General features: G+C 34.7%; 2 protein-coding genes across 5 annotated transcripts; both read left to right on the forward strand.

The window, feature by feature from the left end:
- Window positions 1-3,227: 3,227 nt before the first annotated feature.
- LOC130630386 (kelch-like ECH-associated protein 1) lies at window positions 3,228-8,552 on the forward strand. The gene is made up of 6 exons (XM_057443872.1): window positions 3,228-3,925; window positions 4,749-4,934; window positions 5,424-5,610; window positions 6,438-6,713; window positions 7,003-7,168; window positions 7,766-8,552. Exons 1-6 carry the CDS (start codon window positions 3,359-3,361, stop codon window positions 8,058-8,060), a joined length of 1,677 nt encoding a protein of 558 aa, XP_057299855.1. The 5' UTR covers window positions 3,228-3,358; the 3' UTR covers window positions 8,061-8,552.
- Window positions 8,553-12,364: 3,812 nt separating this feature from the next.
- On the forward strand, window positions 12,365-24,534 carry LOC130630387 (serine/threonine-protein kinase PLK1-like). 4 transcript variants are annotated; one of them, XM_057443873.1, is made up of 11 exons: window positions 12,365-12,543; window positions 18,457-18,651; window positions 19,333-19,440; window positions 20,201-20,317; window positions 20,482-20,699; window positions 20,793-20,888; window positions 21,862-22,304; window positions 22,591-22,891; window positions 23,049-23,178; window positions 23,574-23,690; window positions 23,942-24,534. In XM_057443873.1, exons 1-11 carry the CDS (start codon window positions 12,457-12,459, stop codon window positions 24,152-24,154), a joined length of 2,025 nt encoding a protein of 674 aa, XP_057299856.1. In that variant the 5' UTR covers window positions 12,365-12,456; the 3' UTR covers window positions 24,155-24,534. The 4 variants fall into 4 exon arrangements, with proteins under 4 accessions (XP_057299856.1, XP_057299857.1, XP_057299859.1 ...); XM_057443874.1 differs by lacking the exon at window positions 12,365-12,543 and adding an exon at window positions 13,705-13,782; XM_057443876.1 differs by lacking the exon at window positions 12,365-12,543 and adding an exon at window positions 15,481-15,616.
- The last annotated feature ends 2,656 nt before the right edge of the window (window positions 24,535-27,190 follow it).

The raw sequence follows: 27,190 nt of genomic DNA on the forward strand, positions 1-27,190 counted from the left end.
TTTTTCCTGATATTTACTTTAAAGAAAGACACATCCTCAGCATTTCATCACTCTTTTGTTTGTTGTTTTGTTACTTATGGCCTATCACCCTATGTAATAGATACATATCTAAAAATACACCATGTGTTCTCTTTTTTCATAAACACAAATTAATCAAATACCATAATATCTCAATTGATTTCGAGTTGAAACAAGATTCATTGTGCAGAAAAACATTCCAAAAATCTAAAATACAGGAATGGGATTTCATCAAGTTGGTTTAAATTATTAATGAAATATTATGGCTTAACAACTTAAATTGATTTATAAGTCCCATATTTTGAAAAAAATAATAGTTACCTTCACTAATTTTCAATATTTTTTATTATTATGCAGAGCTTGGAATGCTGATCAAAATAATGTATAGAATCATGTGCTTTTGACAAACGCCTAAGGAGATATAACGGTTTTAAATTTCGCTGGCGTCAGCAAGGTCCCAGGTTCAGGAAACTTACGAATTAAGTCTCAGGTTGTGTCTAGATACCTATACAGTGAAAAATGACTGACGTTATCACCTCGTTTTTAAGTTATTTGGCCTCAAAGTTTTAAGTGCATTGTAATGGCTTCATCTATATTATAATACCCGTATACGTCTGTCTGTCTGTCACGCAAAATAGTAGCTTAGCTGCGCAGTAGCGAGAAGCACGCAATGCAGTATAAAAAGGACGGGTGAACCCGTGGATTTTCCATGGCCTAACGACTAGTTAACTTGAACTAAGATGTTGACATTGAATTAGTGTTATTGAAATCGTGCCGTAACGTTAAATTTGTTGATTAACATTTGAAACATAACTTTTTTGGTGACATCAAAGGAATTGTACTTTTGCTTTTTACAGATATTTTATTCTAACACTGCCTTTTCCTCCACTCCAGAGTCCTAGAGTTTGTTGGTTCTCATTTTAGGTAAACCATGGGGGCGAAGTTATGCAGTATTTTTTACTGAAAAGGAATCACAATGTATGCGGTATAAGATGAGGATTTATAAAGAATTTGACACAATATATACTGTGGACTGTGGATTCGAGACAAAGACAGGGCTTCGATTTATAACAACCAACTCGGTTTGCTGATAATCGAGACAATCCCAATAGTTTGTGTACCAGATATGTCAAATTTGTGCAGTTTGAAACATGCTATTCAAAGTACTGCTCTAATTCTAAAAGAAAGAAGAATGAATATACTGTAACATCTTGGAGATTCTCATATCTTTTTAACAGTTGACAGAACTATAATAAATCTTATTTGTGTCTGATCTACTTCAAGCTTTAAAGAATTACCTCACTACCTCACTTGGCTTTAAACTCTGTTGAATTAGGAAATGTTTAGAATGAATTTCTATAAAAACGTCAGCATTCAGAAACGCCATGCTAAAAAATTCTTGATCTATGTTGCCAATTTTTTCTATATGTGTGATTTAAGTTGGGTGTAATGTCTGAATGTTTTGCTCTTATTTTGTTACTTGCAAATTTAAAAACGGCAAACATGAAATTTAGTTTGCAAACAGGAAGCAGGCAGATGGCTATTATATACTCTAATTCTTTTTGTTGACATAAAACATGCGTATATATATTATAGCTATAATTGACATTCAAGCGTTAACTAATTGACAGGCAAAAAAATGCAGATCTTAGGTGAAGGAAATTAAGGGCTTTAAACTATCATATTGAATATTAGATGAATAACTTCTGATTGACATATATTTATATAAAGTCGTAATGATACCTTTGTGTGGAGAAGATAGATAGATAGATGTGCATATTTTACATGGCTAGCCTCACAAATATCAATTTCCAGGAGATTCCTAGAGTTTTTAATGCTCTTTTTCGAGCTACGCAGACCCAATTAGGGCCTGCGCTCTACTAGACAACTCTCGGCAACATCCAATGGCCCACAAAATGTGCCATCTCCCCAATTTCCCTCACATGGCTTGGGTTAACCTGGGGCTATGGTAACATTCACTTGCCCATGTTGAATCACCATAAAGAGTTAATCGAACCCTGATTTCCACACAGAGTACTAGAGCTAGGGACTGAAGGACCTCACTTTATCTAAAGGCCCCGTCTTTTTGCCTGCCACACAATTGGTCACAATTGTTAAGGCAAATAGGCTTACCGTAAAAATTTAAACATTCAAAAAGGTCTATATAAGATCTATACAATAATTTTTGCATAAGAGGTCTGGGGATTAAAAACAGCAAGCGTCCACGATGAAACTCTTGTCCCTATACTGGAATATATTTTCCAGTTAGCTTGGAGCCTATCTGACTGTAGCTAGCTAGCTGTATCTGGTAGTTTTTATTGTCTGCTTATTAAAATGCATGTAAAATGTCTAATTCTGGACCTCCTACTACAAATTTAAAATAAAATTAACATCCCTGCAAGAAATAAACAAACAAACAAACAAAAACAGCAAAAGGACAGGTACGTTCAAATAAATTGGCTTTAAAAGATAAGAAATTATCTTCCAAGACAATATTTTACACTAAGATATATACAATAAATCTCATTCTTTATTTCCATCAATAACTATTTAGGTATATTTCGTAATATGACAGACCGTCATAATAAAAAAATCCCATCAAGTGTCACCGCATTAGGATTCCCGTAAAGTATGCAAATTCACCACACTAACATAGATATATGTTTTTGATTTTAATAGTTTTTTGCTTACACATGCCTGACCACGGCTTCATTTGAATTTGTCATAAATTCTTCACTCTTCTTCGCTGGGTATGTATTGATAAATACCACAAAACGATGTTTTAATTATCATTCTATTGACGATTTCTGGGAAGAATCTGCTAAGGAAAACCGGTTTGAACGGACGGAATAACGTTGAAAATTTTTAAAAAAAATAATTTTGGTATAGGTAACTTTGTCCCAAGTAAGACCATCACAAGTGACACAAAGAATTAACCTAACCTAATACAAATTAGGTTAGGTTAATTCTGGGAGCCTTAATCTGTGTTACTTGAGAAAATGCAATCTTTATCTGTGTTCGTTTAATTTTAATTTAATTTTAAAAAGCAAATTGATGAACCAATTTTGCTTGCAATTTGCGAGAATGCTTCGCAACCTTTTTTTAATTTCCATTTGAGAGAAGGAATCACGCACTTCTCGCCCCGTGCAAGTTTATCGCACGTTGGAGGAAACGTTGGAGCCTCACAATTCACAATTTTTTTTATAAAAGTCATGTCTTAAAACAACAAAACAAAAGTGGCCGAAACGTTGTCTGGTTAAAAGAGAAAGGGCCAAGAAACTAAACTTGTTTCAAATAAAATATATACCCAGCTCTTATTTAATATCATCGCAAATTTGAGATGTATTTTGATTTATCAGATAGCCATAGAAAGGAGGTGTTTGTGAAAATAGAATCACTCAAGAATTCTGGTGTTTTTTCTGATGTAAAACTTCTTGTTGGAAACAGAGAAATAACTGCTCATAAACTACTTCTCGCATCATCAGTCCCCTATTTTTATTCCATGTTTTCACATGACTTAATAGAACGTAAACAAGACGTTATTAAAATAAAGGACATGGATCCTGAAGCAGTAGAAACTATAATAAATTTTGTATATACTTCAAAGATAATCGTGAATCAAAAGAATGTACAAAGTCTTTTACATGTAGCCACTATCCTTCAGGTTAAATTGATTCAAGACAAGTGTTGTGAGTTTCTTGAAAAACAGTTGGATCCCGCAAACTGTTTAGGCATATATGCATTTTCGGAGAGTCATGGTTGCTTGAATCTCAAGGAAAAATCAAAATATTATTGCAATCGCCACTTTTGTGAAGTTGTAAAAGAAGAGGAATTTCTATGTTTACCTTTTGAAAGAGTGAGATGGTTCCTAGATCAAAATGATCTGTGCGTGCGATCAGAGAGTGAGGTATCTTTCTGTTTTTAATTAAAAAGAATATTCTCATTGTGTCTGTCCTTTGATGGTACTTGTGAGAACCAAATTGTAGGAGGGAGAAAACACCAAATTTTAGACAATTATACCACCTATTTCAGTTTATCAGAATTTAAGTTTATATCGAAATGTTTTTTTTTTTAAATTTTAGACCAATATTTTGGTCACTTAAACCACATTTAAAAAAATATGAAGAATTAAAAAAAATTAAAAAGAATTTTTCACAGTTTTTTGAAATATATTTCAGGCAGCCTGGAAGATTTTTTGTATGTTGAAAGGTCATTGATGACCATTTGACCATCAAAATCATGACCATCAATATATAACTTTGTAATTTTTTGTTATCCTTTTTTCTACATGCCATCCAATTAATTTCTTATTAATACCTCAATCATTAAATAGTGGCTTTATTTTGTTAATGGGGCTTATTATAAATCTCATTGCTGTTCAACTCTGCTCCAAACCTTCAAAAATTACCCACTATGTCACCCAAAATAAACTTGCATTATAGACAGGTTTGCCTGGATATATTTTTAGAACTTTAAGGGGATTTATGTAGCAAATTAACATTTTCTTATTAATATACATGCTAAAAGGTAAGTTGATTTAGATAACCTTTTTGTGTCACAAGATGAGCTTTATTAAGAAGAGGGTGGGGTTTTTCAGGTGAAAGACCATTTCCCCAAGATACCACGCCTCACATGATGTTTCGACATTCTTACATATACATAGAAAAGGACCTTTTACTCAAGAATATTTACGTATGCAATAAAACATTACTTTTTCTTTCTCTGTGCAGGTGTTCAATGCTGCTATTTCATGGATTCAACATAATTTTACTGAAAGAAGAGATAAAATACCGCAGTTGTTACCACATGTCAGGTTGCAGTTATTATCTCAGACATTTCTTACATCACAATTAAAAAGCAACCATGTTATTTCTAATGATTTACTCTCAATAAAATTATTATCTGCAGCTTTAAAGGTAAGTTTTGTAAAGTATATAAATGATTTTTTGACATATAACATCCTTTACAATTTTTATAACTTTGCAACCTTTATAATTTACTCAAAGTTTTTGTCATATTTGAGACAAATATTGTAACGCGACCCAGGGCCTTAGACATTGGTATATCGATTTTGCATACATCACAAAATCACAAAATAGATGGATGCAGTTATGATATGATTGATTTGAAAAATGCTTTATTTCTATGTCTTTGGATACTTTAAGGGGATTGAACCTATAGAACAGACCTAAATTTTACCAATTAAGTTTATTTAAGAGAAAGACGGAAAAATCCCCTAATCTTTAAGTTGTGGCCATTGTTTTAATTTACAATCTTTGTACACTCCTTCGATAAGAAAATGTATATCCTATAACTTTAAATCTGTTATGGAATTTTGATGTCATCTAATTTTGATATATTTTACCTTATTTTTATGGATAAATAGAAATCAGTTCTACTTTTAGGATGTTCAAGAAGGTTGTGTATCCGTTAAAAAACGCATGCCGGCTGGAAACACTGTTATATTTTGTATGGGCGGATACAACAAAAAATCATTTGCTTCACATGAATATTTGAACCCTGAAACAAGGGACTGGATTAGATTAGGAACGATGCCAAAGCCAAAAAGTGGAGCTGGTGCAGTGTTTGTGGGTGAGTTTATAGGCGAAGATGGTGTAGTGTTCTCAGACCATTTGGAACTATCTAATTTCTTAATTACTTTAATTGGCAAAAACAATACGATAGTCTTCACAAATTTCGCAAACATTATTCCTGCAAAGTATTTAGATATATGTGCATATTTTGCATGGCTGACCTTACAAATATCAAGAGATATACCCTGTCTATTGTTTCCAGGAGAGGTCATGGCTTATATCGGGAGTTCCAGAGTATTTAATGCTCATTTTAAGTTACGCAGACCCAAATAGGGTCCGCGCTCTACCAGACAACTCCCTGCAACATCCATCCATCTCCCCAATGTTTCTTACATGGCTTGGGTTAACCCAGGGCTATAGTAACATTGCCTGGTCCATATTAAATCTCTGTCAAAGGGAATCAAACCGTGGTCTCCCGCACAAAGTGCAAGAGTTATAACCACTAAGCTACGGCGCCACAAATCATCAGATCGTTAGATCGTCAATTTGCGAAAATTAACCCAGCTTGGGTTTTCAAGATTTTTTATACCATTTTTGGTAACTGACCTTAACCTTTTTTAGCAATAAAGAAGAAGAAGAAAAAAATTTGAAAAGAAATAGTCGGTTCTTGTATCCTTTTTTGCGACAAATTTGATCTTTCCACTATTCCTCTATAATAATGAGTTTACTTTTATTTCTAATTTATTTATTTATTAATCACTTAAAAATTAATCCGCGCTAAATTTTTCATCACACTGATTGTTTTTTTTTTACCTCTTAAAAGTTCTAGTTTAGGCTTTTTATTATTGCGGTATAGTATACCAAGAGATTTTATTTTGACACTAGGTGGTTTGCTGTATCTTGTTGGTGGCAGAACAAACTCCTCTTGTGAGAAATTAGATTCGATCACATCTGTAGAAACATACGACCCGTTTTCCAACAAATGGAGCAATATAGCTAAATTGAGTGCAACACGACACCGTTTGGGCGTCACTGCCTTAGATGGCGTTATATATGCAGTGGGCGGGAGCGATGGAACTGTATGCTTAAATACAGTGGAGAAGTATGATGCAGAAAATGATATTTGGAATCCAGTGGCTTCCATGAGCGCTCGTCGAATGGGTGAGAAGAGAAAATTTGCCATATTTGCGATAACACTCATCAGCTAAAATTGTGAAAAGTTACTCTTTCTTTGCGAAAAAAAACTTTGAATACAGCAAAAAAAGTTAAACAATTCATTAAAAAAAATACGCACTTACTTAAGCGAGCACTCTACGCCACACTCTTCAGGATTTGGGGTATCTCTTGCAGTATTATATCAGTATTAAGATAATTTCAGGTTCTTGAAACATGTTTTGCAAAATAGACTTCAGTTGTGGATTAACTTATAAGAGCTTCGTATTTATTTTAGGAGTAGGCGTGGCAGTTTTGGAGGGCTTGTTGTATGCTGTGGGAGGCTTTGACTCTGAAAACAGACTTCGCACTGCAGAATGTTATTGTCCTGTCACAGATAAATGGAAGAATATCGCACCCATGAATACAACAAGAAGCGGTGCAGGTGTGGTTGCGTTAAACGGGTAAGCTGCTGCTGACAAATTCATGACCGAACACGGAAACTTTCTAGTTAAGCCTTAGTGAAAACCGAGAACCCGGGTAAACTTAAGGAAATCGGAAAAATTCTGGGAATTTTGCAAAATCTCAACTTTTGTTAGATGCTTTTGATGATAATGAGAGATATCTGAAATAAACCAAAAAAATATAAATTGCTTAAAAAGCATGTTTTCCTACATATTTATTGTCTGTGACACAAGAAAAAAAATTACAGTCAACTCGCAGCAATACACGCTAAATACACTGTTCTTAGTACTCGCAAAATTAATGCGTGTAAAATAAACAGTTTTAGTACTCGCAAAATAAATGCGTGTAAAATAAAAAGTTTTAACTACACGCAAAAATTAATGCGTGCAAAATCAACAGTTTTAGTACTCCCAAAAATTAATGCGTGCAAAATAAACAGTTTTTAGTCCTTGCAAAAATAAGTAACTTGAACTTTCAGTAACTTAACTGTTTTCTTGGTCCCTGAGAGGTTTCAGTTATCGATAGTTTACTTTATAGCCTGCTTACATTTAGACATTTTAAAACTACTCTATTTCTATTTATCCTTTCTTTTTTAGTCACGTGTACGCACTAGGAGGATACAACGGCGTGGCACAATTAAACAGCGTTGAACGATATTGTCCTTTGGAAGACAAGTGGACCATGATCACACCTATGAACGAACATCGAAGCGCACTAAGCGTTGCCATAGTTTCCAACAAAATTTATGCCCTGGGTGGGTATAACGGTGAAAGGTTTCTAGACAGTGTGGAGGTGTACGAACCAGAAATTGGTGAATGGCAGGTGATCGATTCAATGCCGGAAGCTAGAAGCGGGGCTGGTGTTGCCGTGGGTGTGATGCCTGTTATATAGTGTACATAACCCAGTGCTGGTTTAAAATGGGCATGTGTGACCAGGATAACATGCCTTTTCCTTGCATATATGCTGAGGAATCATACTATGTGGTTTCTTAAAACTTTGTAACATAACCTTTGAGGTTCTTGTTGGAATATAGAATAAGGTAAAAAAAATACGAGGTCATTGTTAAACTTTGGAGGAAAGAAATACAGAAAAACAATAGAAAAACGGTTGATCTGAACATATGGAGTCCATCATCTGAAGCAGTTTATTAGTCCTTCTGACAGGTTCTCTTTCTTTTGGGAGATCGTGTTCCTTCGTAAATCCTTGTCGACCACTTTGTTTCCATTGCTTTTGTTTTATACCCTTTTTCTGGTGCTGTTTGAAGTATTTCTCTTAATAAAATTTCTGGCGTACTTTAAGAATTTTTTGTGTTTATTTATTGCTGTATGTATGATACGTATTTTTATAAGTCAGTATTTTTATTGCATTTTCCATTAGTAATAATTATTCTTATCATTCCCAGATACCTTTTTGCCTGGGAAGCTTTGCCCTTGAATGATCCCAACCAACTGACACAAGAAATTTCTTATGTGCACGTGTTTTGATAACAAGCAACATAAGGGAAGTAATTTTTACTGGAGGGTAAATCTCTTTAAAAGTAGATAAGTATATTGCATCTGCGTTATTACATATGTTAAATATGAAAGCAAATTATATTGAAATATATATTGGAATACTGAGCTGAAAACTGAAGCAATAGCTACAACACGAACAAAAACACTGGAGCTGTTCTGAGCAACATTAACTTGTGACCACCAGCGATATTTCATAGAGAGGATATCTTAAAGGGAAGCAGTTGAACTATCCGGATCGAGGTGCAAAAAATAAGTACGTAAGAGAGTGAAAAAAAAGTATATTTCCGATATTTTATCCCCAAAAGCGAGTGATTAATCTTCGAAGTGATTTTAATGCATCAAATGAGACAGTTGAAAGGTTTGTATGTGCATTTATTCCAAAAGAAAGAAAGCGGGTTTCAACCTCGTTCCCACTGTTTTTTTTCTCTTAAGTAATTATACGTATCATATTTACTACCAACACGTTCAGGAAACATACGTGCGAGGTAACTCTTTTAATATGTAAAACCATCCTATGGCGAATAATGAAAATCGACGCAGTGCATTGATACGATAGCGACTTATGTCAACCTCGTTTCCAGGTCTCTTTTTTTTCTTTCTGATAATTTCGGATTCTTCTCGCCGTCCGAGATTGTCAGAAAAAGAAAAAGAGCCCTGGGGTCGAGGTTGCGACTAAGGTATGTTTCCTTAAAATAGTCAGGAACTTCGTCAGCATCTCTGGTGTACCTATCCATCTAGTTATTCCTAATCCACTTACATTTCTGCATTTTCAGCGTCTTGTGATGGTACGAAAGCAACAGCAGCTAACATACGAAGGTGTAAGAAAAATGCGGCGTCAGTATCGCGCTGTTCTTGCAATCCAGATTCGAAGATAAATGGCTAAAACAAACAGAAACTTATGATCCTGAGAGAACATTTCAAATCGCATTAGTGGAAAATTTTCAGGGTTAGCGCAATTATGCTGTCGGAATAAGTTGAAGGCAAACATCTAGGGAAAAATTAACGGGGGATAATTATCAGGGGGTTTTTTTCTAGTTTTTTTAGGGTTATTATCCAGAGGGTATTTATCGAGGAGGATTAGCGGGGGCGTATTATTATACGGGGGGCGATTATCCAGGGTGGGAATTGTCCTGTCATCCCATTTTAAAATCACCTTTGTGTAAATAGTAGAAATGACTGTAGATTTAATTACCGTCCAATTTATTGTAGTTTAAGTGAAACACCAGTAACAAAGTAATGTTCACTTAATTTCCCAAGGGGACGGGACGAGGTTGTAGCGCCCCCAGCAACTAATTTCAAGGGTGTTTGATGCTTTCAAGATTAAAGTTTATGGACTCTACAGCTTTGGCTGGATTCATTGACATAGTACTAAACATTGTAATAATTTGCGAGAATAAAATTTAAGAGAATATTAGAACAGAAAATCCATTGGTGAAGGAATTTCACACCTTTTTTATCAGAAATTATTACTCTCAAGTTGAATATAAGCACAGTTAAACAATCGAACTACACACAAAACTCCTTCAACGCGCTATAGATATAAGCTCACTAACCTAAATTCACAGTTATACTTAAAATATCTACGGTGGGTGGGAAGCCCTGACACTTCTCTCTAATGTCGAAACAAAAGAATAATTTTACTGTGAATATGTATGATTGATTCTTAGTTAATTAGGAGAAAATTATGGAACAAATTTTCCGACAAGTTCTCGTTTTTCAAGAAAATAATAACTTCACTCAGCGAGTTATTAACCAATCAGGAAAAAAATATCAGCTTTTTGCACGCTTTTTCAGCCAATCAGAGAAAAATATCAGCAACTGATAAGTAAGTAAAAATTTAAGTTTCTCGGTAGAAAACAAAACTATTAGCATATATTTCGTGTAGATTAGCTACTCACAGTGCGAGAAAAACTCCAACCTTATGATAACTAGTGTTAATTAAGAAAGAAATTTTTTATCATTCCTTATTACATTTTAACTATTGTTTGTTGGTATTTTAACTCTTATCCCCTTATGAAAGAAACTACTGTTTTAATATTACTTAATGATATATATCTTCTTAAAATCAATTATTTTACAATCACAAATATATATTAAACCAGGTATTTACAAACTAACAAACAAACAAACAAAATTAAGGACAAATAAGTCGACGAGCTGACGAACGAAAAAATAAATGGACATTTTTGATTTCTTTAGTCATTTCTTTCTTTTACCTCTTGAAGAGCATGTAGCTGCATCTCGTTGTTATAAGCTGCTCTCGTGTTTGTTTCTGGTCGCATATCATCATCATCATCATTCTCGGCTTAACGTCCGTTTTCCATGTTAGCATGGGTTAGACGGGGTATATTAATGACCCTCTTCCAATCTGATCTAGACTATGTTAGATCTAAACTCAACTTCCTCTGTATCAATTCTGTCCTTATAAAGATGAATTGTCCCAACATCGGCATATCCCTATCTGTAGGTGTATTCAACGACCAATAAAAACGGTTGCGTTTTTGTGTTTGTTTTATCGAACAATTAATGCAGATATTTGTAATCCTGGCCTGGACTTACCAACCAACATATGCTCGTTTGGGTTACATAATTAAAAAAAAAGAGACAAAAGACGTTGGGGACGAGTTTGGCCTAGAGCAACATTTTTGCACGCGTTGCCTAATATGAAACATTTTTTTGCAATTTCTTCGCCTACGACGGTGCTTATATAAGAAGTTTGTATGCATTATATCCAGGGGAAGAAAAAACTTGATGTTCATATCATTAATCTTGAATCCACTGAAGACTACAAAATCCACCACTTTATTTTATCGCTATAATTTCACATTCAAGATTCGTTTTAGTGGACACGAGTTGATGTCTAACGCTAGGAAAATTGGTCGAGTTAACGAATGTTCGAGTTATCCCAATTAGTCGGAGTTTTTTATAAGAAAAGTGATAACGAAAGTTTAAGGGACCCAAAAAAATGGTTTGAGATAATGAAAGTTATCTGGTGTTTGAGTTACAAGGAGGTAAATCTTTTTCCGCAGAAATTTTTTCGAAGAAAATCTAAGCATGCGCAGTGATAGCTTACGACGTATATTATGCTCGTTGGAAATTATAAGTTAAAATCGCCCATCACTTTTTTAAAACTTGATATGTGTTATTCTGCAAAATTGCCATGCATGGCGTATTGCATGCATTGCAAATAAAAGCCGGCCGGTTTTAAAATAATTAGCCGCGGCAACTTGCTTTCAAAATATCCCTCAAATGCGCCGTAAATGCGTATTAGATGCGCTTCTTCTTTTCGCTTAGCTTTCAAACTTTCGGATTAAAAATTTATAATACCTTTTTTTAAAAAAAACTGAGGTCACTCGAATCTCCATACATATTGCATCTTTTTGTTTTTTTTAAATAATTTACATCTGACACAAACCTTTTCGCGTTTAGAGCCAAAGGTGGGGCATGCTCAGTGAAATTGACATTCTATTGTAAACATGTTAAACTTTCGAACGTTTTCTCACCGCGCAAAATATAATAGGTTGCTTTGTTTCCATGTACATTTCGTACGGCAATTAACTAATAATCGAACTTTGTTTACTTCGTATGTGATTTAACCTCTCTAGCATGAAGAATGTTACGCTTCGATAACCTCACATTGCGCATGCGTGGTTTTACAATATATGATATGTTTGAAGGAATTTAAAAAACAAGAAACTTTAGGTTGTTTCATCATTATCGATTTAACTCTTTCCTTAGTTTGTATTAGTTCTTTACAATAAAAAAAGATAGCCATGTATGAAAAACAGGCATTCGAATCGGATGACTATCAAGTCCTTAAAAATATTCGGCAGCGTCTCGAACTTGATTTACAAAGAGAGGTATGTATTGTTTTAGTTGAAAATATTTTAAATATTTATGTTTTACAGTACGTTACGTTACTAGCTATTTATTTATTGGCTACCTAACCGTCTAGAATTACCTGGATGGAAATTATGTAGCGTCATTATCATTATTTAACATCGGGTTCTCATTGCTAATGAATTGAACACTGGTGTAGTATAAAGTTACTGCAATTAAAAACACAAGAAGAACGCAAAAGTTTTTATCCAAAAAATTGCTAAGAATACTCGATTCTTAATACTTTACACCTTCGAAAGAATGATAATGCATTGAGATAATTTAACGTGTTTTTTGGACGCAAGAAAGCAAAGACAGTGACGAAGTAGCTACTATTTAAACTAGGTAATTCGCGCGAAGTCAGCATCCAGAGTGATATAGTATAGTTGTTGGAATGTTTGGAAACCGAATTCACTACCTTCTATACGGAAACAAGCACTTTTCGTTAGGTGAAGTTCTGAAATAAAACTAGAGACTTGTTAGCAACGTAATAAAATTGAACAAAATTCTTTGCGGATGATTGACTACAGCAGATGAGAACTTAGTAACAGCCAGCTGAGAAAGTTGATCTTCAGGAGAGAGAAATAGTTCTTCTCCCTGCTTTCGTCTAGTCTTCTCATCTGTTAGCTTTCTCAGAACGCTTTGGTTTATCTCAAAAGAACTCTGGGGACAAAAATAGTTATTCTCAGTATCAATCTACTTAGTCCCCAGTATTTTGTAAATCCTAGACAAAACTTCTTTCTTTATAATGAACGGCTTTGTAATTATATAAAAATTAAAATGATTCTCACACTCTATACTTTCAATTAATCTCTCTTTCTTTCCACTTTTCCAATGAGGTTATTATTAATTTTCTTATTAAGAATGGCTCCGACAGATTGTTCTAACACTTTCATAATAAAGCCTAATGACTTTCTACTTGCACACGAACTACTGAATAACAAAAAAAATTGTTTCCACGAATAAAAAACACTTGAAAACCAACAAAACACCATGTGTTGATCGCAAAATATGAACAAAGAAGCCACGTGGAAGAGATTGAATAGGCCACAAAATCAAAATTATCGTATATTTTCGACTGTAATGTAGTTGTCTTTAAAACACGAAAGTTGTGGTACGAAATTCACGTAAATTTCGTTTTTGCGTTCAATGTGAGAATGTGTGATAGACTTAAAACGCAAGATGAAAGTACACAAATAAAGACAAATCCTACTAAAAAGGTATTTGTACCTAAATATTTGTGTTGTTCTATATAAAGTACGGTTTTTCAATACTTTAAAAATTCAGATGCATTTAGCCAAAAAAGAGCTCTTGTTATATTGTAAGAGGTATATAAAATAAACGCTGTGCTATCGTAAAGGGCGTTTAAAGAAACATTTCTATCAATTGCTTCCACCATGAGGCAAGCACCAATGAAATTGTCGAATCAACTTCAACTCCACTATTAGCATAGAAATAGCCTTAACACAAATCATACGGTTTCAGAAACGACAGGTCTTAACATCTGATTAAATTTAAATTTACATCTTGTATAAGTTTGGGTGTAGTAGTTAATCATATTAGATTCTGGTTAATCATTTAAAAATTAAGTTTAAAATAAAAATTAACCAGAATCTCTGTCAAAATCCGATCTTTTCTATGAAAAGAATCCGTTTTGAACATGTCGTCAATATAAAGCAATGGTTTACGTCTACCGGGATTTCAATGCGAATTAATTTCCACCAAGTTGTTATTTCGACACGACTTCGTCACCAGGACGATATAATTTTTATTACAACTCAAAATTGGATAGGCTCAGGGCAAACATTGCCTTTCATTTCCTAAAAGAAATTGAAGTAACAGTAATGTCCAATTAAAGGTTAAAAAAATACCTGAAACCTCGTTTTCAAAGTTTTTTGGTCTCTTAATAGCAACGGCCCTATGTAGCGTATGAAAAGGGCCTGAAAACGAGGTTGAAATACGATGAAGCAATATATGAGACATTACAATGTAATGATTGTTAAAAATCTCTATCAGTGTATAACCAAACTGTAGCCTATGCTTTGATTTACAACAGACGTTGATAGCTAGCTACAAAAAACGTTGGTTCACAATGTGTGTAGTGTGTGCAAGCTTTGATGGTATGGGCTATAATATGAGACGAACAATGAAGAGATTCCAAGAGGAAGAGCTGAAAGCATGTAGCACAATCACACAAATTGTAAGTTCAAAAACTGCATACCTTATGTAAACAACGTTTGGATAAATGTGTGTCTTTATTTATAGAAATCTGAGACTGCACTGTCACTTAGTATGCGAGTGTTTATATCTGAAATGCTGCATTTAAAAATCATTGCTGAACACCTTTTAAATTGCAGATCTTCTTCTTCTTCTTCTTCTTCTTCTTCTTCTTCTTCTTCTTCTTCTTCTTCTTCTTCTTCTTCTTCTTCTTCTTCTTCTTCTTCTTCTTCTTCTTCTTCTTCTTCTTCTTCTTCTTCTTCTTCTTCTTCTTCTTCTTCTTCTTCTTCTTCTTCTTCTTCTTCTTCTTCTTCTTCTTCTTCTTCTTCTTCTTCTTCTTCTTCTTCTTCTTCTTCTTCTTCTTCTTCTTCTTCTTCTTCTTCTTCTTCTTCTTCTTCTTCTTCTTCTTCTTCTTCTTCTTCTTCTTCTTCTTCTTCTTCTTCTTCTTCTTCTTCTTCTTCTTCTTCTTCTTCTTCTTCTTCTTCTTCTTCTTCTTCTTCTTCTTCTTCTTCTTCTTCTTCTTCTTCTTCTTCTTCTTCTTCTTCTTCTTCTTCTTCTTCTTCTTCTTCTTCTTCTTCTTCTTCTTCTTCTTCTTCTTCTTCTTCTTCTTCTTCTTCTTCTTCTTCTTCTTCTTCTTCTTCTTCTTCTTCTTCTTCTTCTTCTTCTTCTTCTTCTTCTTCTTCTTCTTCTTCTTCTTCTTCTTCTTCTTCTTCTTCTTCTTCTTCTTTGCTGCAATGTTTGCAATGTAAGGTTTTCATTTTAACGATTTGAGAAAATGTCAACGTCAAAAGAAAATTGTGGCGACTTTTGAAGGAGAAAACTTTAGAAGTTTCAAAGGTAAACTTTTCTCTAACCAGGCTGCATCATTTTAACACTATCAATCTAATATCTAAACTTCATAAATTCAAGTTTGTCTATTCTTGCTATACTAATTTCCAACCTGTTTAACCAAAGTCAACAAGACTGTATAACGTTGTCCTAACCAAAACAAAGACTGTTTAACTCGAACAACGCAAATCGTTCAGGTCAGGGGTATTTTCTTGCTACGCTTTTTGATTGGTTCTATTGCTCTTTGCTTACCAGCTTTATGCTCATTCGTTAATTTTATTTTGCGGTTTGCCCTGAGAAATTATTTTGTGTTTATTGGTTAATCAGTCTAAGCTTTCGTATAAGAGAAACTCGTTTTATTGTCCTCGAAGAAAGCTTAGTTAACTAGACTATATCTACAAATGCAATATTAAATTGAAAAAACTACAGACGGGGTGGTGTAGTCTGTGGAGTAAGATGTAATATTGTACATACTAAGTGTAAATCTCGTAACCACCTTTCAGTTTAAATAAAACGAAATCCGCAACCTCCTTTCAAGGGCATTTTGCCTTTTCGATTAATTTATTAGCGGCCCTTGTTGTTCATAACGGCTCAGAGACCTAGAAATCCTGGGGACGAGGATGCAAAATCTGCATATCTGTGTTTTAGCAGAACATTTTTAACAATTAAACCTACTAACCTGACCCGAGAGTTGTAGGTCATCCTTATCCCCAGGGCTTGTTGTCTAATGTCAAAGCCGCTAGCGCTTACTTGACGGTTTTTTCACCGCCATATGGGACATGAACGGATTCTTCAATTCTATAGTGCAGTGACTATATGCAAACAAGGAGTATAATATCTAATCTCCTAAAGAAGTTTATTTCGAAAAGAATACCAAGCGATTATTCGTATTTCTAAAGTGCTCGCCAAATGATCATGTGCATAAAACAAATTGATTCCTTCTGATTGCGTTTCAATATAGAATTATTAATACTATATGATGTACTGGTAATCAGAATTAGACTACTGCACTTAGTCAAATATTCTGACCAAAATGATGATGAATATTCTGCCTAACGGATGGACGTTTGCTCTATTTTTAGCCTCGTCTAATTTAGATCTATAATATAATAGGTGCCGTCATAGAAATGATTATAATGTGGAACTGTTCGTAGAGAATTGAAAGAGTATGTTTTGTCACATTCCACCAATAACACAAGGATTCGCGATAACCTTCCATTTTTGTTTTGTTTATATAAGCTGAGCTATTCTCCTGGTCGAAATGTCATATGGTACAATTTTATCGGTTGAGGAAAAAATACAAACGTTTCACAGTCAAACTCTCGCAAAACAAGCTTTGATTAAACAAGAACTACAAGTATCTGAATTAAAGTAAAGTTAATTTAGCAAAAGCTCACCTAAAACTACACAATAAGAGAGGTTTGAAAATTCGGCCCCTATTTATGAAAAGATGACTGTGTGAACGGCGTGTGTTCCCTCAAATCATAATGGTTACCCTGAAAAACCTGTAATTGGTTTAAAAGTATCACGTGATATTTGTTGACCAAAGAATATAGTGATTTCATCATTTTCAGAGTTCGTGGAACAGTGTCGTAATTGATGCGAATTAGTCAAAATAAATAAAATAGATATAAAATATATATAATCCAAATATATCATATAACAGAAAGTGAGAGTGGAAATGAAATAAATGAGTTAACCAGGCTAGCCACCTACAACGAGTTATCGGTATCCTAAAAACATTCCTAAAATATAGTGTGTTCACATGGCGTGCCAGCTCGCTATGAGCCACACATCAAAAAAAATATATCACAGTGTGTATGATTTATGCGCAAAAAATGTCGGATGGAAAAGTGGATATAAGCACGAAATAGATTTTATCCAACACAGCAACTTTCGAGGTGAACTGGTCACCTTGAGTAAACAGCCTCTTAGCCAGGTTGAAGGTTGCCAAGTCTTAAATTGTACTAAAAACGAGTGTCTTATATATTCTGCTCTTTTGGTAACAGATTAACTAAATCATTGCTTTACCAACCGTCATAATTACATTGAAATAACGTTTTCACCGTAAACTTAAACAGTAAAAATATTTTAAAAGAACCATAGTTGCCGTTTAGGAGTTGCATCAAAAAATGTAATCTGGTAGTGCAATGCAAAACCCCCCCTTAAAATTCTGGTATTATTTAACAACACGAGCCTTTGTTCGCGTGTTTGTGAATTTTTCAACGTATATTTTTTATTTCAGTTGCAATAAAAAAAGTTGTTAAAATAAAGCGTGAACGACCTATTTTAACGGTATACATTCACACAAACCAAGAACGCGGCCACCGCCCCTTTTAGTGTTCCCGTTGTTTTTGTTTTGTTTTTTTCGTGGCGTTTAATAAACACGCCACTTTTTATTATGAAGCCAAATTATTTTAATGTGTTGTGCGCATTTGTCGAAAGTATCATTTTAATTTTACACAATATCGTATTAAAACGAACAGTATTTATATTTAATAGAGCTTTATAGGGACCGAGCGTTCATTCTGTTTCATTAATCACAGCTGCTTGCAAACTGTATTCACTGGGGACATCAATAAACTGAATCAGGCAACATCAAAAAACCACACTGTTCATAATAAATAAATAGTTTTACCAATAGAAAAGCGAGTTGAAACTGTAATAACCAATAGCAATAGCTCTCTTGAGAAAAGAACCAATCAGAATTAAGGTTGCTCATTTTGAGTATAATCTAGCGGAGTGCGAAAGCGTGCTTATGTGAGTTCAACAAAACTAGTTGATTTACTTGCTGTATATTTTTTCTCTCTCGAACAACTCATTTTAACATAATATTAACTTAATTTCAGATCGAGAAATTACAACTTCGAAGAATGTTAGCTACCTATCGCAACTTGAATACTGGGAAGACGACGAATACGAAAAATGAAAATCACAAGCATAAAGAACACACGAAGAACCAACCCATCCTGCCGGAAGTTGGACAGTTTGTTGTGGACCCCAAATCCGGAAAGAAATATTTGAGAGGTCGTCTCATGGGAAAGGTAGGTGATGTTCGTTTTTTTTTGTTAAAAAAAAAATTCGCTGGGTTTCTGATGTTAACATTTAACATCGACTGAAGTGCGAGTTTATACAGAATGTTAGTATATATATATTATATACTTATCCCGCTGACGGAGGCCCGTAAGCGTCAAAATACCGAAGTTGTCTGGATTCTAAGGATTCATTTTGCCGACGACGTGGCTCAGTGGATAAGAGCCCGTAATGCATTAAAAGTTACGTTCCCGGTTCGAGTCCCCTGGCTACCATGGTAAAAGGATTCGCGAAAATCCGCCAACTTTATTCTGGTATCCTGTATACATATTATATACTTATATGTACTTATATATACTTTACTACACTGTGTGATATTTACCATATCTTTGTTATTATCACGGTTATTATTATGGAAGCTACCTGCTGTAAAATTTTTTTATGGAAATGCATTCTTCGAAAAATTTTTTTTCAAATACACATAATTCTTTATTTTTTCGTGGAAATTTTACTAAGTGCAAATAAAATTCTCCCATTCCATCTTATCCCTAAGCTTAGTACTGCAATCCAATCTTGCGCCTTGTATGGTCCCTTTTTCTGTTTTCACCTCATTCCTTTCCGTGGTGCGTACGTATATATAAAAGTACATTCAACAGAACGGCACATTTAGTGTGATTATATTTCCTCTTCAGGGTGGATTCGCTCGATGTTACGAAGTTACCGACGTTCAAACAGACAAAAAATACGCGTGCAAAGCCATCTCGAAAGCTCGCATCGCAAAACCGCATCAACAGCAAAAGGTGAGGAAACAGAATTACTCACACGCATTACTCATTGCCGTCTGACGGATCTTAAATATTTTAACACGTGGTTTTAAATTCGAACGCATAAATTATGCAATATTATTATAATGTCATCAATACGTGTTTGTTGATTTTCACAAACAATATCAAACTGACAACGTGATTAAAGCTTCCGCCATATATGGTGATAACGACATCTCCATAGCAACTACGTAATAAACATAGGGATTTTCATGCTTTACTTGTCTATTTAACAATTTAATCTTACGTAGAGAATTTATTATTACGTCATTATATTGAATCGAATGGCACCATGAAAATACGAAAGTCTCGAAAATGTCATTTGTAACTACTTATCTTTATAAGAACCCTAAAAAAAGGGTCCAAAATATTAATTAACTTTTGCCCCTATTTTTGCTGCCGCTTCTTTTTCATTTTTATCCATAAATCGCTAAAATAGTCCGAGCAAGAAATTGCAATTTACGAGTTTTTTCTTAAAAAAAGCTTTGATAAAAATAACAAACCGATTTTGCCATTGCCCATCAAATTTTCTTTATTTCTTAGAAGTATATCTTGGATAAATTATAAATATTCTCTTCGGAATAAAAACACGTTTTATAAATTTTACAGGCTTGTGTTAAATGCTCAAATCGTAAAAATTTCGGATCTAAAATTGTTGAAGATATACCTTGATGTTTTAATTCATACACCTTCCAAAACCTCATGTCTCTTCAATACACTATAGTCCTTGTTTTAGATTGCTAATGAAGTGGAACTACACAAAAGCTTCAACGGACACTTCATTGTTCGTTTTTACTGCTTCTTCGAAGATGATGACAATGTTTACATTTTATTGGAACTATGCAGTCGAAAGGTACGTGTGACGAGTGTGTTCAATACCACAAAATGAAGCCGAAGATAACAGTACTTATTTAATACAATTTAGTTCTGTTATGGTTCAGCGCATAAAGTTTGGTAGGGTTAAAGTCAGCAGCCTATCAAAGCTAGTGTGACCATTCCTTTTTTTTGTTTTTATAGTCCATGGTCCAACTACTTAAACAACGCAGAACATTAACCGAACCCGAAGTGCGATATTTCATGGCGCAAGCTGTAAAAGGAGTATATTATTTACACAATGAGCAAATTATACATCGGGACATCAAGTTGGGTAATCTCTTCATCAACAACGATATGGAGATCAGAATCGGGGATTTCGGATTAGCAGTTAAAGCAGATAAAGACGGCAAAAAGGAAATGTATGTCTCTATTAAACGCATTACGATCATTTTTCTCGTTTTCTGTTTCAAATAAGCGAGACAACGTTAACCTGTGTTATTTTTCTTTTTTAGGTCTGTGTGTGGTACACCCAACTACATTGCTCCTGAAGTGCTCAGCAAAACAGGCCATTCCTTTGAAGTAGATACCTGGGCACTAGGTTGCGTGATGTAAGTAACGCTGCGTGCGCTACTAAATTTTGCATGTGTGACCACGTAGCGTTAATTGCGTCCTATATATGTTATATGTGAGTGGTAAACGCGTGTTTTCACGTAAGTGTGTTTGACCAGGTATCTGAAGTTATACGTTTAATTGATGTACGGCCAAGCTTACAGATTTTTAGTCCACATTACATAAATTATAATTTCTAAGCGTGTTTAAGAGGAGTTACGAGCTCTAAATCTTGGCCAAACTAACTTTAACCGTGATTTTTTAAGTAGGTCTAAGTGTTAGTTACATCGTCAAATGATTTCACAAAGTTTTTGTATATTTTATTTTTCCGAAACAACGTCGCCGTTAACTCCCGCTATAACGAACCCTCTTGCATCAAAACGAGTCTGTTCGATATAGCGGGGGTTTTCCTGGTCATTATTCATTTTAAATTGTAATTTCGAAAAGAATCAAAGGGGAAGAAAGCACGTAGGAGGGTTCGATATGGTTCAAGTCAACTGGTGACGTCGTCATCATGTGTCGTTATATCATTTTCGTATTTTTTTATGTGTGCATCGTCACTGAGTGTTGTTTATGTTTTGTTTTTGGTGCACAAGGTACGTGGATTCAACAACTTCGGTCCCAGGTCATTTTTTTAAATGAGTCCTGGGTACGGAGTTGCGTTTTATGTTTATTTTGTTTATGTGTTAGTTAACGTGTGTGTTTTTGTTTTGGTTCAATTGCTTTGCAAATTTACACGGCTTGTTTTACTTCAACCAAATGTATCCTTTGAATCATACTGATTTTTGAGCATTACTAAATACGAAATCAGAATAATATTTCCTAAAATGGATTTCATAGGCGCAAGTATAAATATAATATAACGATACTATAAAATATATAGGAAAATTAATGAACGGTTATGGTATTTTTGTGGTAATTTTGTTACATTCAATTTCGGTTGCCATAATTTAATTTTTGTTTACTATATAGGTACACGTTACTTGTTGGTCGCCCGCCGTTTGAAACGAGCTGTTTAAAAGATACGTACATGAGAATACGAAACAATGAATATGCCATACCATCCAGGATCACAAGACCTGCGGCTAAACTTATACAAAAGTTTTTAAGTGAAAGACCGGAAGACCGGCCACGATTAGATACTGTTTTAAATGATGAATTTTTTACACGGGGGTTCTTTCCAAGACACTTACCTTCCATATGTTGTGTTGCGCCACCTAAATTTACCTCCATGAAAAATAAAAACTGTACTTCGAATAAACGATATGTACGCCACCCTGGCTCGGAACAAGTCGAAATCCAGGAAGCGATGTCGAAGATAAATATACGTGATAAAGTTGATGACGATCAACACGAGAGTGGGTTTGACAGTCAAGAATCCAACGTAAACTGTGACGAACACTACCTGGAAGAAGGTACGTATACACGCTTTGTCATTTAAGAAAGTATACGTAAAACATTTACTAGTAAAATACTGCTAAAGATAACACATTTCTGAATCCAATGATCAAAGATTTGCATTTTTTTAATTTTACTTGCAGTGTTATCAGTCTGTTTTCCGTTATTTTGATATCAAAAACTTTCTATATTCAAACCTGTCATTCCTAGCCTCTTTTTTTATTGTGAGGCTCAATTGTGGTTCGAGAGAGGTTTAGTCAAAACGTTTCGGCTGCCGTAACTAAATAAACGCATTGTCTTTAGAGCTGAACGAGACATCTTATGGATACCACACTCCACAAACATTATACGAACGACTTAACACGTGTCTTAATTCAATGCCCGATCCACACTGCACTGCTCTGTCTGATCCGATCTCGACCGGCACATCAGATTCTGAGGAGGAGAACAGTTTAGTGGAAGGTTTTGCACACCCCCATAGATTGTGGATTACGAAATGGGTGGACTATAGTAACAAGTATGGCTTTGGTGCGCAGCTCTCAAATGGTTGTATTGTAATACGGTATAATGATGGAACAACGCTGGCGGTTGATGCCCCAAAAAGGTAACATCATTTTATGTTGTCCTTGTTGGCAAGTTCAAAGACAAAGTCAAATCATTAGTTATTGTCAGTCACTTTTTCTTCGCCACTACCAACATCATGTGGCATGGGATAATAAGAGTCTCAGTTCTTTAATTTTCTTGTTACCTTTCCGTTATAGAAGACTCCAATATTTTGACGAGGATAGAAATATCTTCCGGTTCAGTGTAAACAACATACCTGAAGATCTCAGTCGTAAAGTCACCCTTCTAAACTACTTTTCAAATTATATGGATAAACATCTTCTCAAGGTAAATGCTTGTTTACTATTGGTTAATAAAAAAAACGTACAAGTCATTTATTGGTTAATCACACTAACATCACCTGTGACGTATTTTTGTTTGTTCCAATCCACTGACCAAATTCGACATTGATTTTTAGACATTTTGTTATACACATATATATGTAATTCACACAAAGTAAGTCATAACTTATGTTTCGTTGACATTGTCACGCAACCTACATTGCACACACAAGCATTACATAGTCGACAATTCGCTATGGACATCACCCAACATCGTACTGTTAAACGTCTACGTTGCTATCTGTTTACCAAACTTTCACCCAGACGCCAGTACGGTAAAAAATAAACATTGCAGTCAAGATCAATAGAATGCGAGTTAAGATAGTTTATTTTAACTTCTAGGGTGGTGATCTAGAAGATCCTACGAAGCAGGACACATTCCCTGAGATGGCCATCATCGATATTTGGTTTCGAACTGATAAAGCCATGGTGATGTACTTAAGCGATGGAACACTGCAGGTAAATCAACTTTGTTAATAGATGGATAGTTTGTCGCATTCGTTAGTTCATTTCCATAGGTTTTTCTAAGTAAAAAAAATTAGGAGGCCGAAGCCAATATCTTATGCATTGTTTTAAGGAGCAGTTGATAAACATTAAGTCTATGGAAATAATTAGTAAAATGTCGAGGCTTTGTTAAGTTGCACAGACGATGCTGACCATGTAACTATTTATTTACACGTTAATTTATTTATTCATTTCTTTATGCGCAGGTGAACTTTTTATCTGATCACACAAAAATCATTCTCAATCCTGAAAATAACCTCGATGTAGTGACATACATCAATCAAAGCAGAGAAAGCCACGTGACTAGTTTACAGGCTGTTTCTAAACGAGGTTGCAATGAAGATGTGAATGAGAGGTTACAGTATTGTCTGATGGTACTTCACAAGTTGACGGAGATGTATTTGGATGATATGAAGTGAAGTCTGAAATCTCTTTCTCTGACAGATACCTAGAATTGTCAACAGGAAATGTCCATTGACACATCAACTCTTTTTACCTTCAGAAACGTCAAATCTTAATAAAAAATACGATGGCTAAAGAAACTCTTTTATTCAAACGAACAATCAATACGTGCCTTTACTTTTAATAATACAAATAGAGTCTAAAAAATCCCTACAAAAGAGTTTTTTTTTTACCTCTCAAGGAATAATACTGTCGTATTGCGGCTTCAAAAGATTTCCGTCTGTGTTTTGTATCATAATTTTTAAATAAATTTTACGCAAATACTATTTTTAATTTTTGTAAATATACTTGTATCATATTTATATAGTTAGATAAATAGATTACATTTTCATATATACCACCGTTATTTTGTTTTTTGGTCCTTTGAAATTTTATTCGTACTGCACCACCAATATTGTAGTTGGTTACATCCTCTTTAGTAACGATGTTTTATCCAATTGAAACACAAAGAATACTCTGGTACACTTTTTTGTGAACAATGCCAAATTTTAACATTCGTCCCAAATACTGCCAAAATCTTAGACAATTTTTAAACCGCCAATTTCTTCACCGACTGGCAGCCTTGTGGTAGAGCGTTCACTTCCAGTGGTGGAGGTCTTGGGTTCAAACCCTGGCCGAGTCATGCCAGAGACTATAAAAGTGTGAATCTATCCTTTCTGCTTAGCGCTCTGCATGAGAATAGGATTGATATCTTTGGCGATTGTCTAGTTGAGCGATTGCTGTGCTTGCACAACTTTCGTAGCTCAATTGGGAGCTTTAAATGCAATAGGGCCACCTTTTCAGGACCCTTGTTGATGGCAGTACCAATAGGAACTGAATAATAATTTGCATGGGACGAATAAATGGTCAAAAATTACACAATTTGCTGCTTGGTAAAGTATCGGTCCTCTTTAGTAACATTCACGTTTTTTTATCCAATTGAAAAACAGAAAACTCTGGTTCACTTTTTTGTGAATATTTGCCAAATTTAAAATCGTCTTAAGTACTGCTAAAATCTTAAACAATTTAATAAATGTTCGAAAATTAAACAATTTGTTTGACAAATAATTGGCCAAAAATTGAACAATTTAATGGTAAGAATTTAAGCCTCAGTATAGTTACAACCCTTGCAATTTTGATGCTTACATTGGCACAAATTTTATTGCTCTAAATTTACACGCCTTTGCGGCATTGGGAATAAACAATTAGTCCCGTATAATCTTGCCCAGGTAAATGACTAAGCAATTCTTTTGGGCGTTTTCCCTAAATAGCTGAACAATGTTTGTTGCAAAAAAATATATTTGTTCAGCTATTGATGCAAGTTTTTTCATGACAGAGATGATTTGTTGAATGTTTTAAAACTTGTGTCCACGAATATTGTGGTTTTGTGAGATGAATGACATATCTAGATAAACAAATCGTCTGCAGCTATACCAAATCCGCATACTGGCTAGTGTGCTTAGCAAGCAAGTTAGACGCCTGTCCTTCTCGCAGCACTCCAATTATTTTAGGGATGTAACGAAGACAAGATCCAACTAACCAATAATAACTCTTTCTAAAGATAGTTATAACGTTACTCAATACTTTATCCACTATTCTTGTCCCCAGAGCTTTTTAAGATATGTCTTTTAAAGGTTCACCTTATAAGTGCTATGGCGACGAGAATTTTATATAAAGTTCTACCAGAAAGACTGTGCAAATGAATGTTTTTAATAAGGATGGTCTCTTCAGTTTCTATTGGAGTTTTTAAAGCAGACATAGTGTAATGGTAGCGCATTCGACTTGTAATCATAAGGTTTCAGGTTCGAGTCTCTACTCCGGCGCACTTTAAATGCAGTGTTGTCAGCCCATTTGGTGCCATTTACTGACCGCTAACTGGCTTGTGTGACAGGCAAGCAAGTCAGAGCAATGCTATACGTATCTCTGGCGCAAATGTAACATAGTTACAGTCGGAAGGGAGGAAGAGCCAACTGTTATGATGGAACAAGGAGGTTTAAAAAGACTTTTTAAACCTCCTTGGATGGAATCCCCAAAGACGTTTAAACTTCCCTTTGCTTACTTACTTTCTAGTACATTTTTACCATTTCATCACCGAAAATTGTGCAAGCACAGAAACTGGCCAACTACACAGCCACTCAATGTATCAATACTATTATTATGTAAGGGTTAAGTAGAAAGGGTTAATTCACACTGATATAGTATCTTGCATGATTCGACCGGACTAAAGCAAACGCTCTACCACATGGCTTAAACCTGAATTTGATCGAATGTTAACTCACAGAGGAGAGGATAGCAAATATTTTATGAGTATGTCTGTAAACTATTCGGAAAAAGGACAACAAACAGGTTTTAATTATTTCAGGTCACGCGGGCTAGTCATGCGGATATTTTGTTTTGTGTTTATGTTTTTGAGTTACTTTTCAACGAATCTTGAAGCGAACGGTCAGACAGGAAAGTTACAGTGCCTTAAAATTTTGTAAGTGTCAATGAGGACGTTCCCAGTTTTTTTAGCTGGTGAAAATCGATTTGCTTGTGTATAACAACATAGACGACAGTCTTATGTACTCTTAGAAGCAACCTCGTTTCCAGGGGCTTTTCAAGTAAGCGCTAGGGTTTGATATAGGCAACAAACCCTGGAGACGAGGATGTGCGTATGCTTAAATATTTCTAGAAGCACGATCCCAACCTCGTTCCTAGGGCAATTTTTCGCTTTTTTGATATCTGAGATTGTCAGAAAGAGAAAAATCGGCCTGAGGACGAGGTTGGCACGATCCTTGAAATTTAATCTCCACGATATTATTTGAAGATTCCTATCCATTTTTGTATTTTTTTGCTTGCTTATTTATTTTTTTGTTTTTTTAGAAGGTTAACCAAGTATTCCTCCATACGAGTATGCAATTAGTTTGTTCAGAAAAACTTCTGAACGCGATTATTTGAGCATTATCCTGGGGTGGGCAAAACGAAACTTTGAAAATGATTCCATATTTCCCTGAAGAGCCACCGACATACTTGCG

This window comes from Hydractinia symbiolongicarpus, chromosome 2 (genome assembly GCF_029227915.1).
Source record: "Hydractinia symbiolongicarpus strain clone_291-10 chromosome 2, HSymV2.1, whole genome shotgun sequence".
Taxonomy (NCBI): Eukaryota; Metazoa; Cnidaria; class Hydrozoa; order Anthoathecata; family Hydractiniidae; genus Hydractinia; species Hydractinia symbiolongicarpus.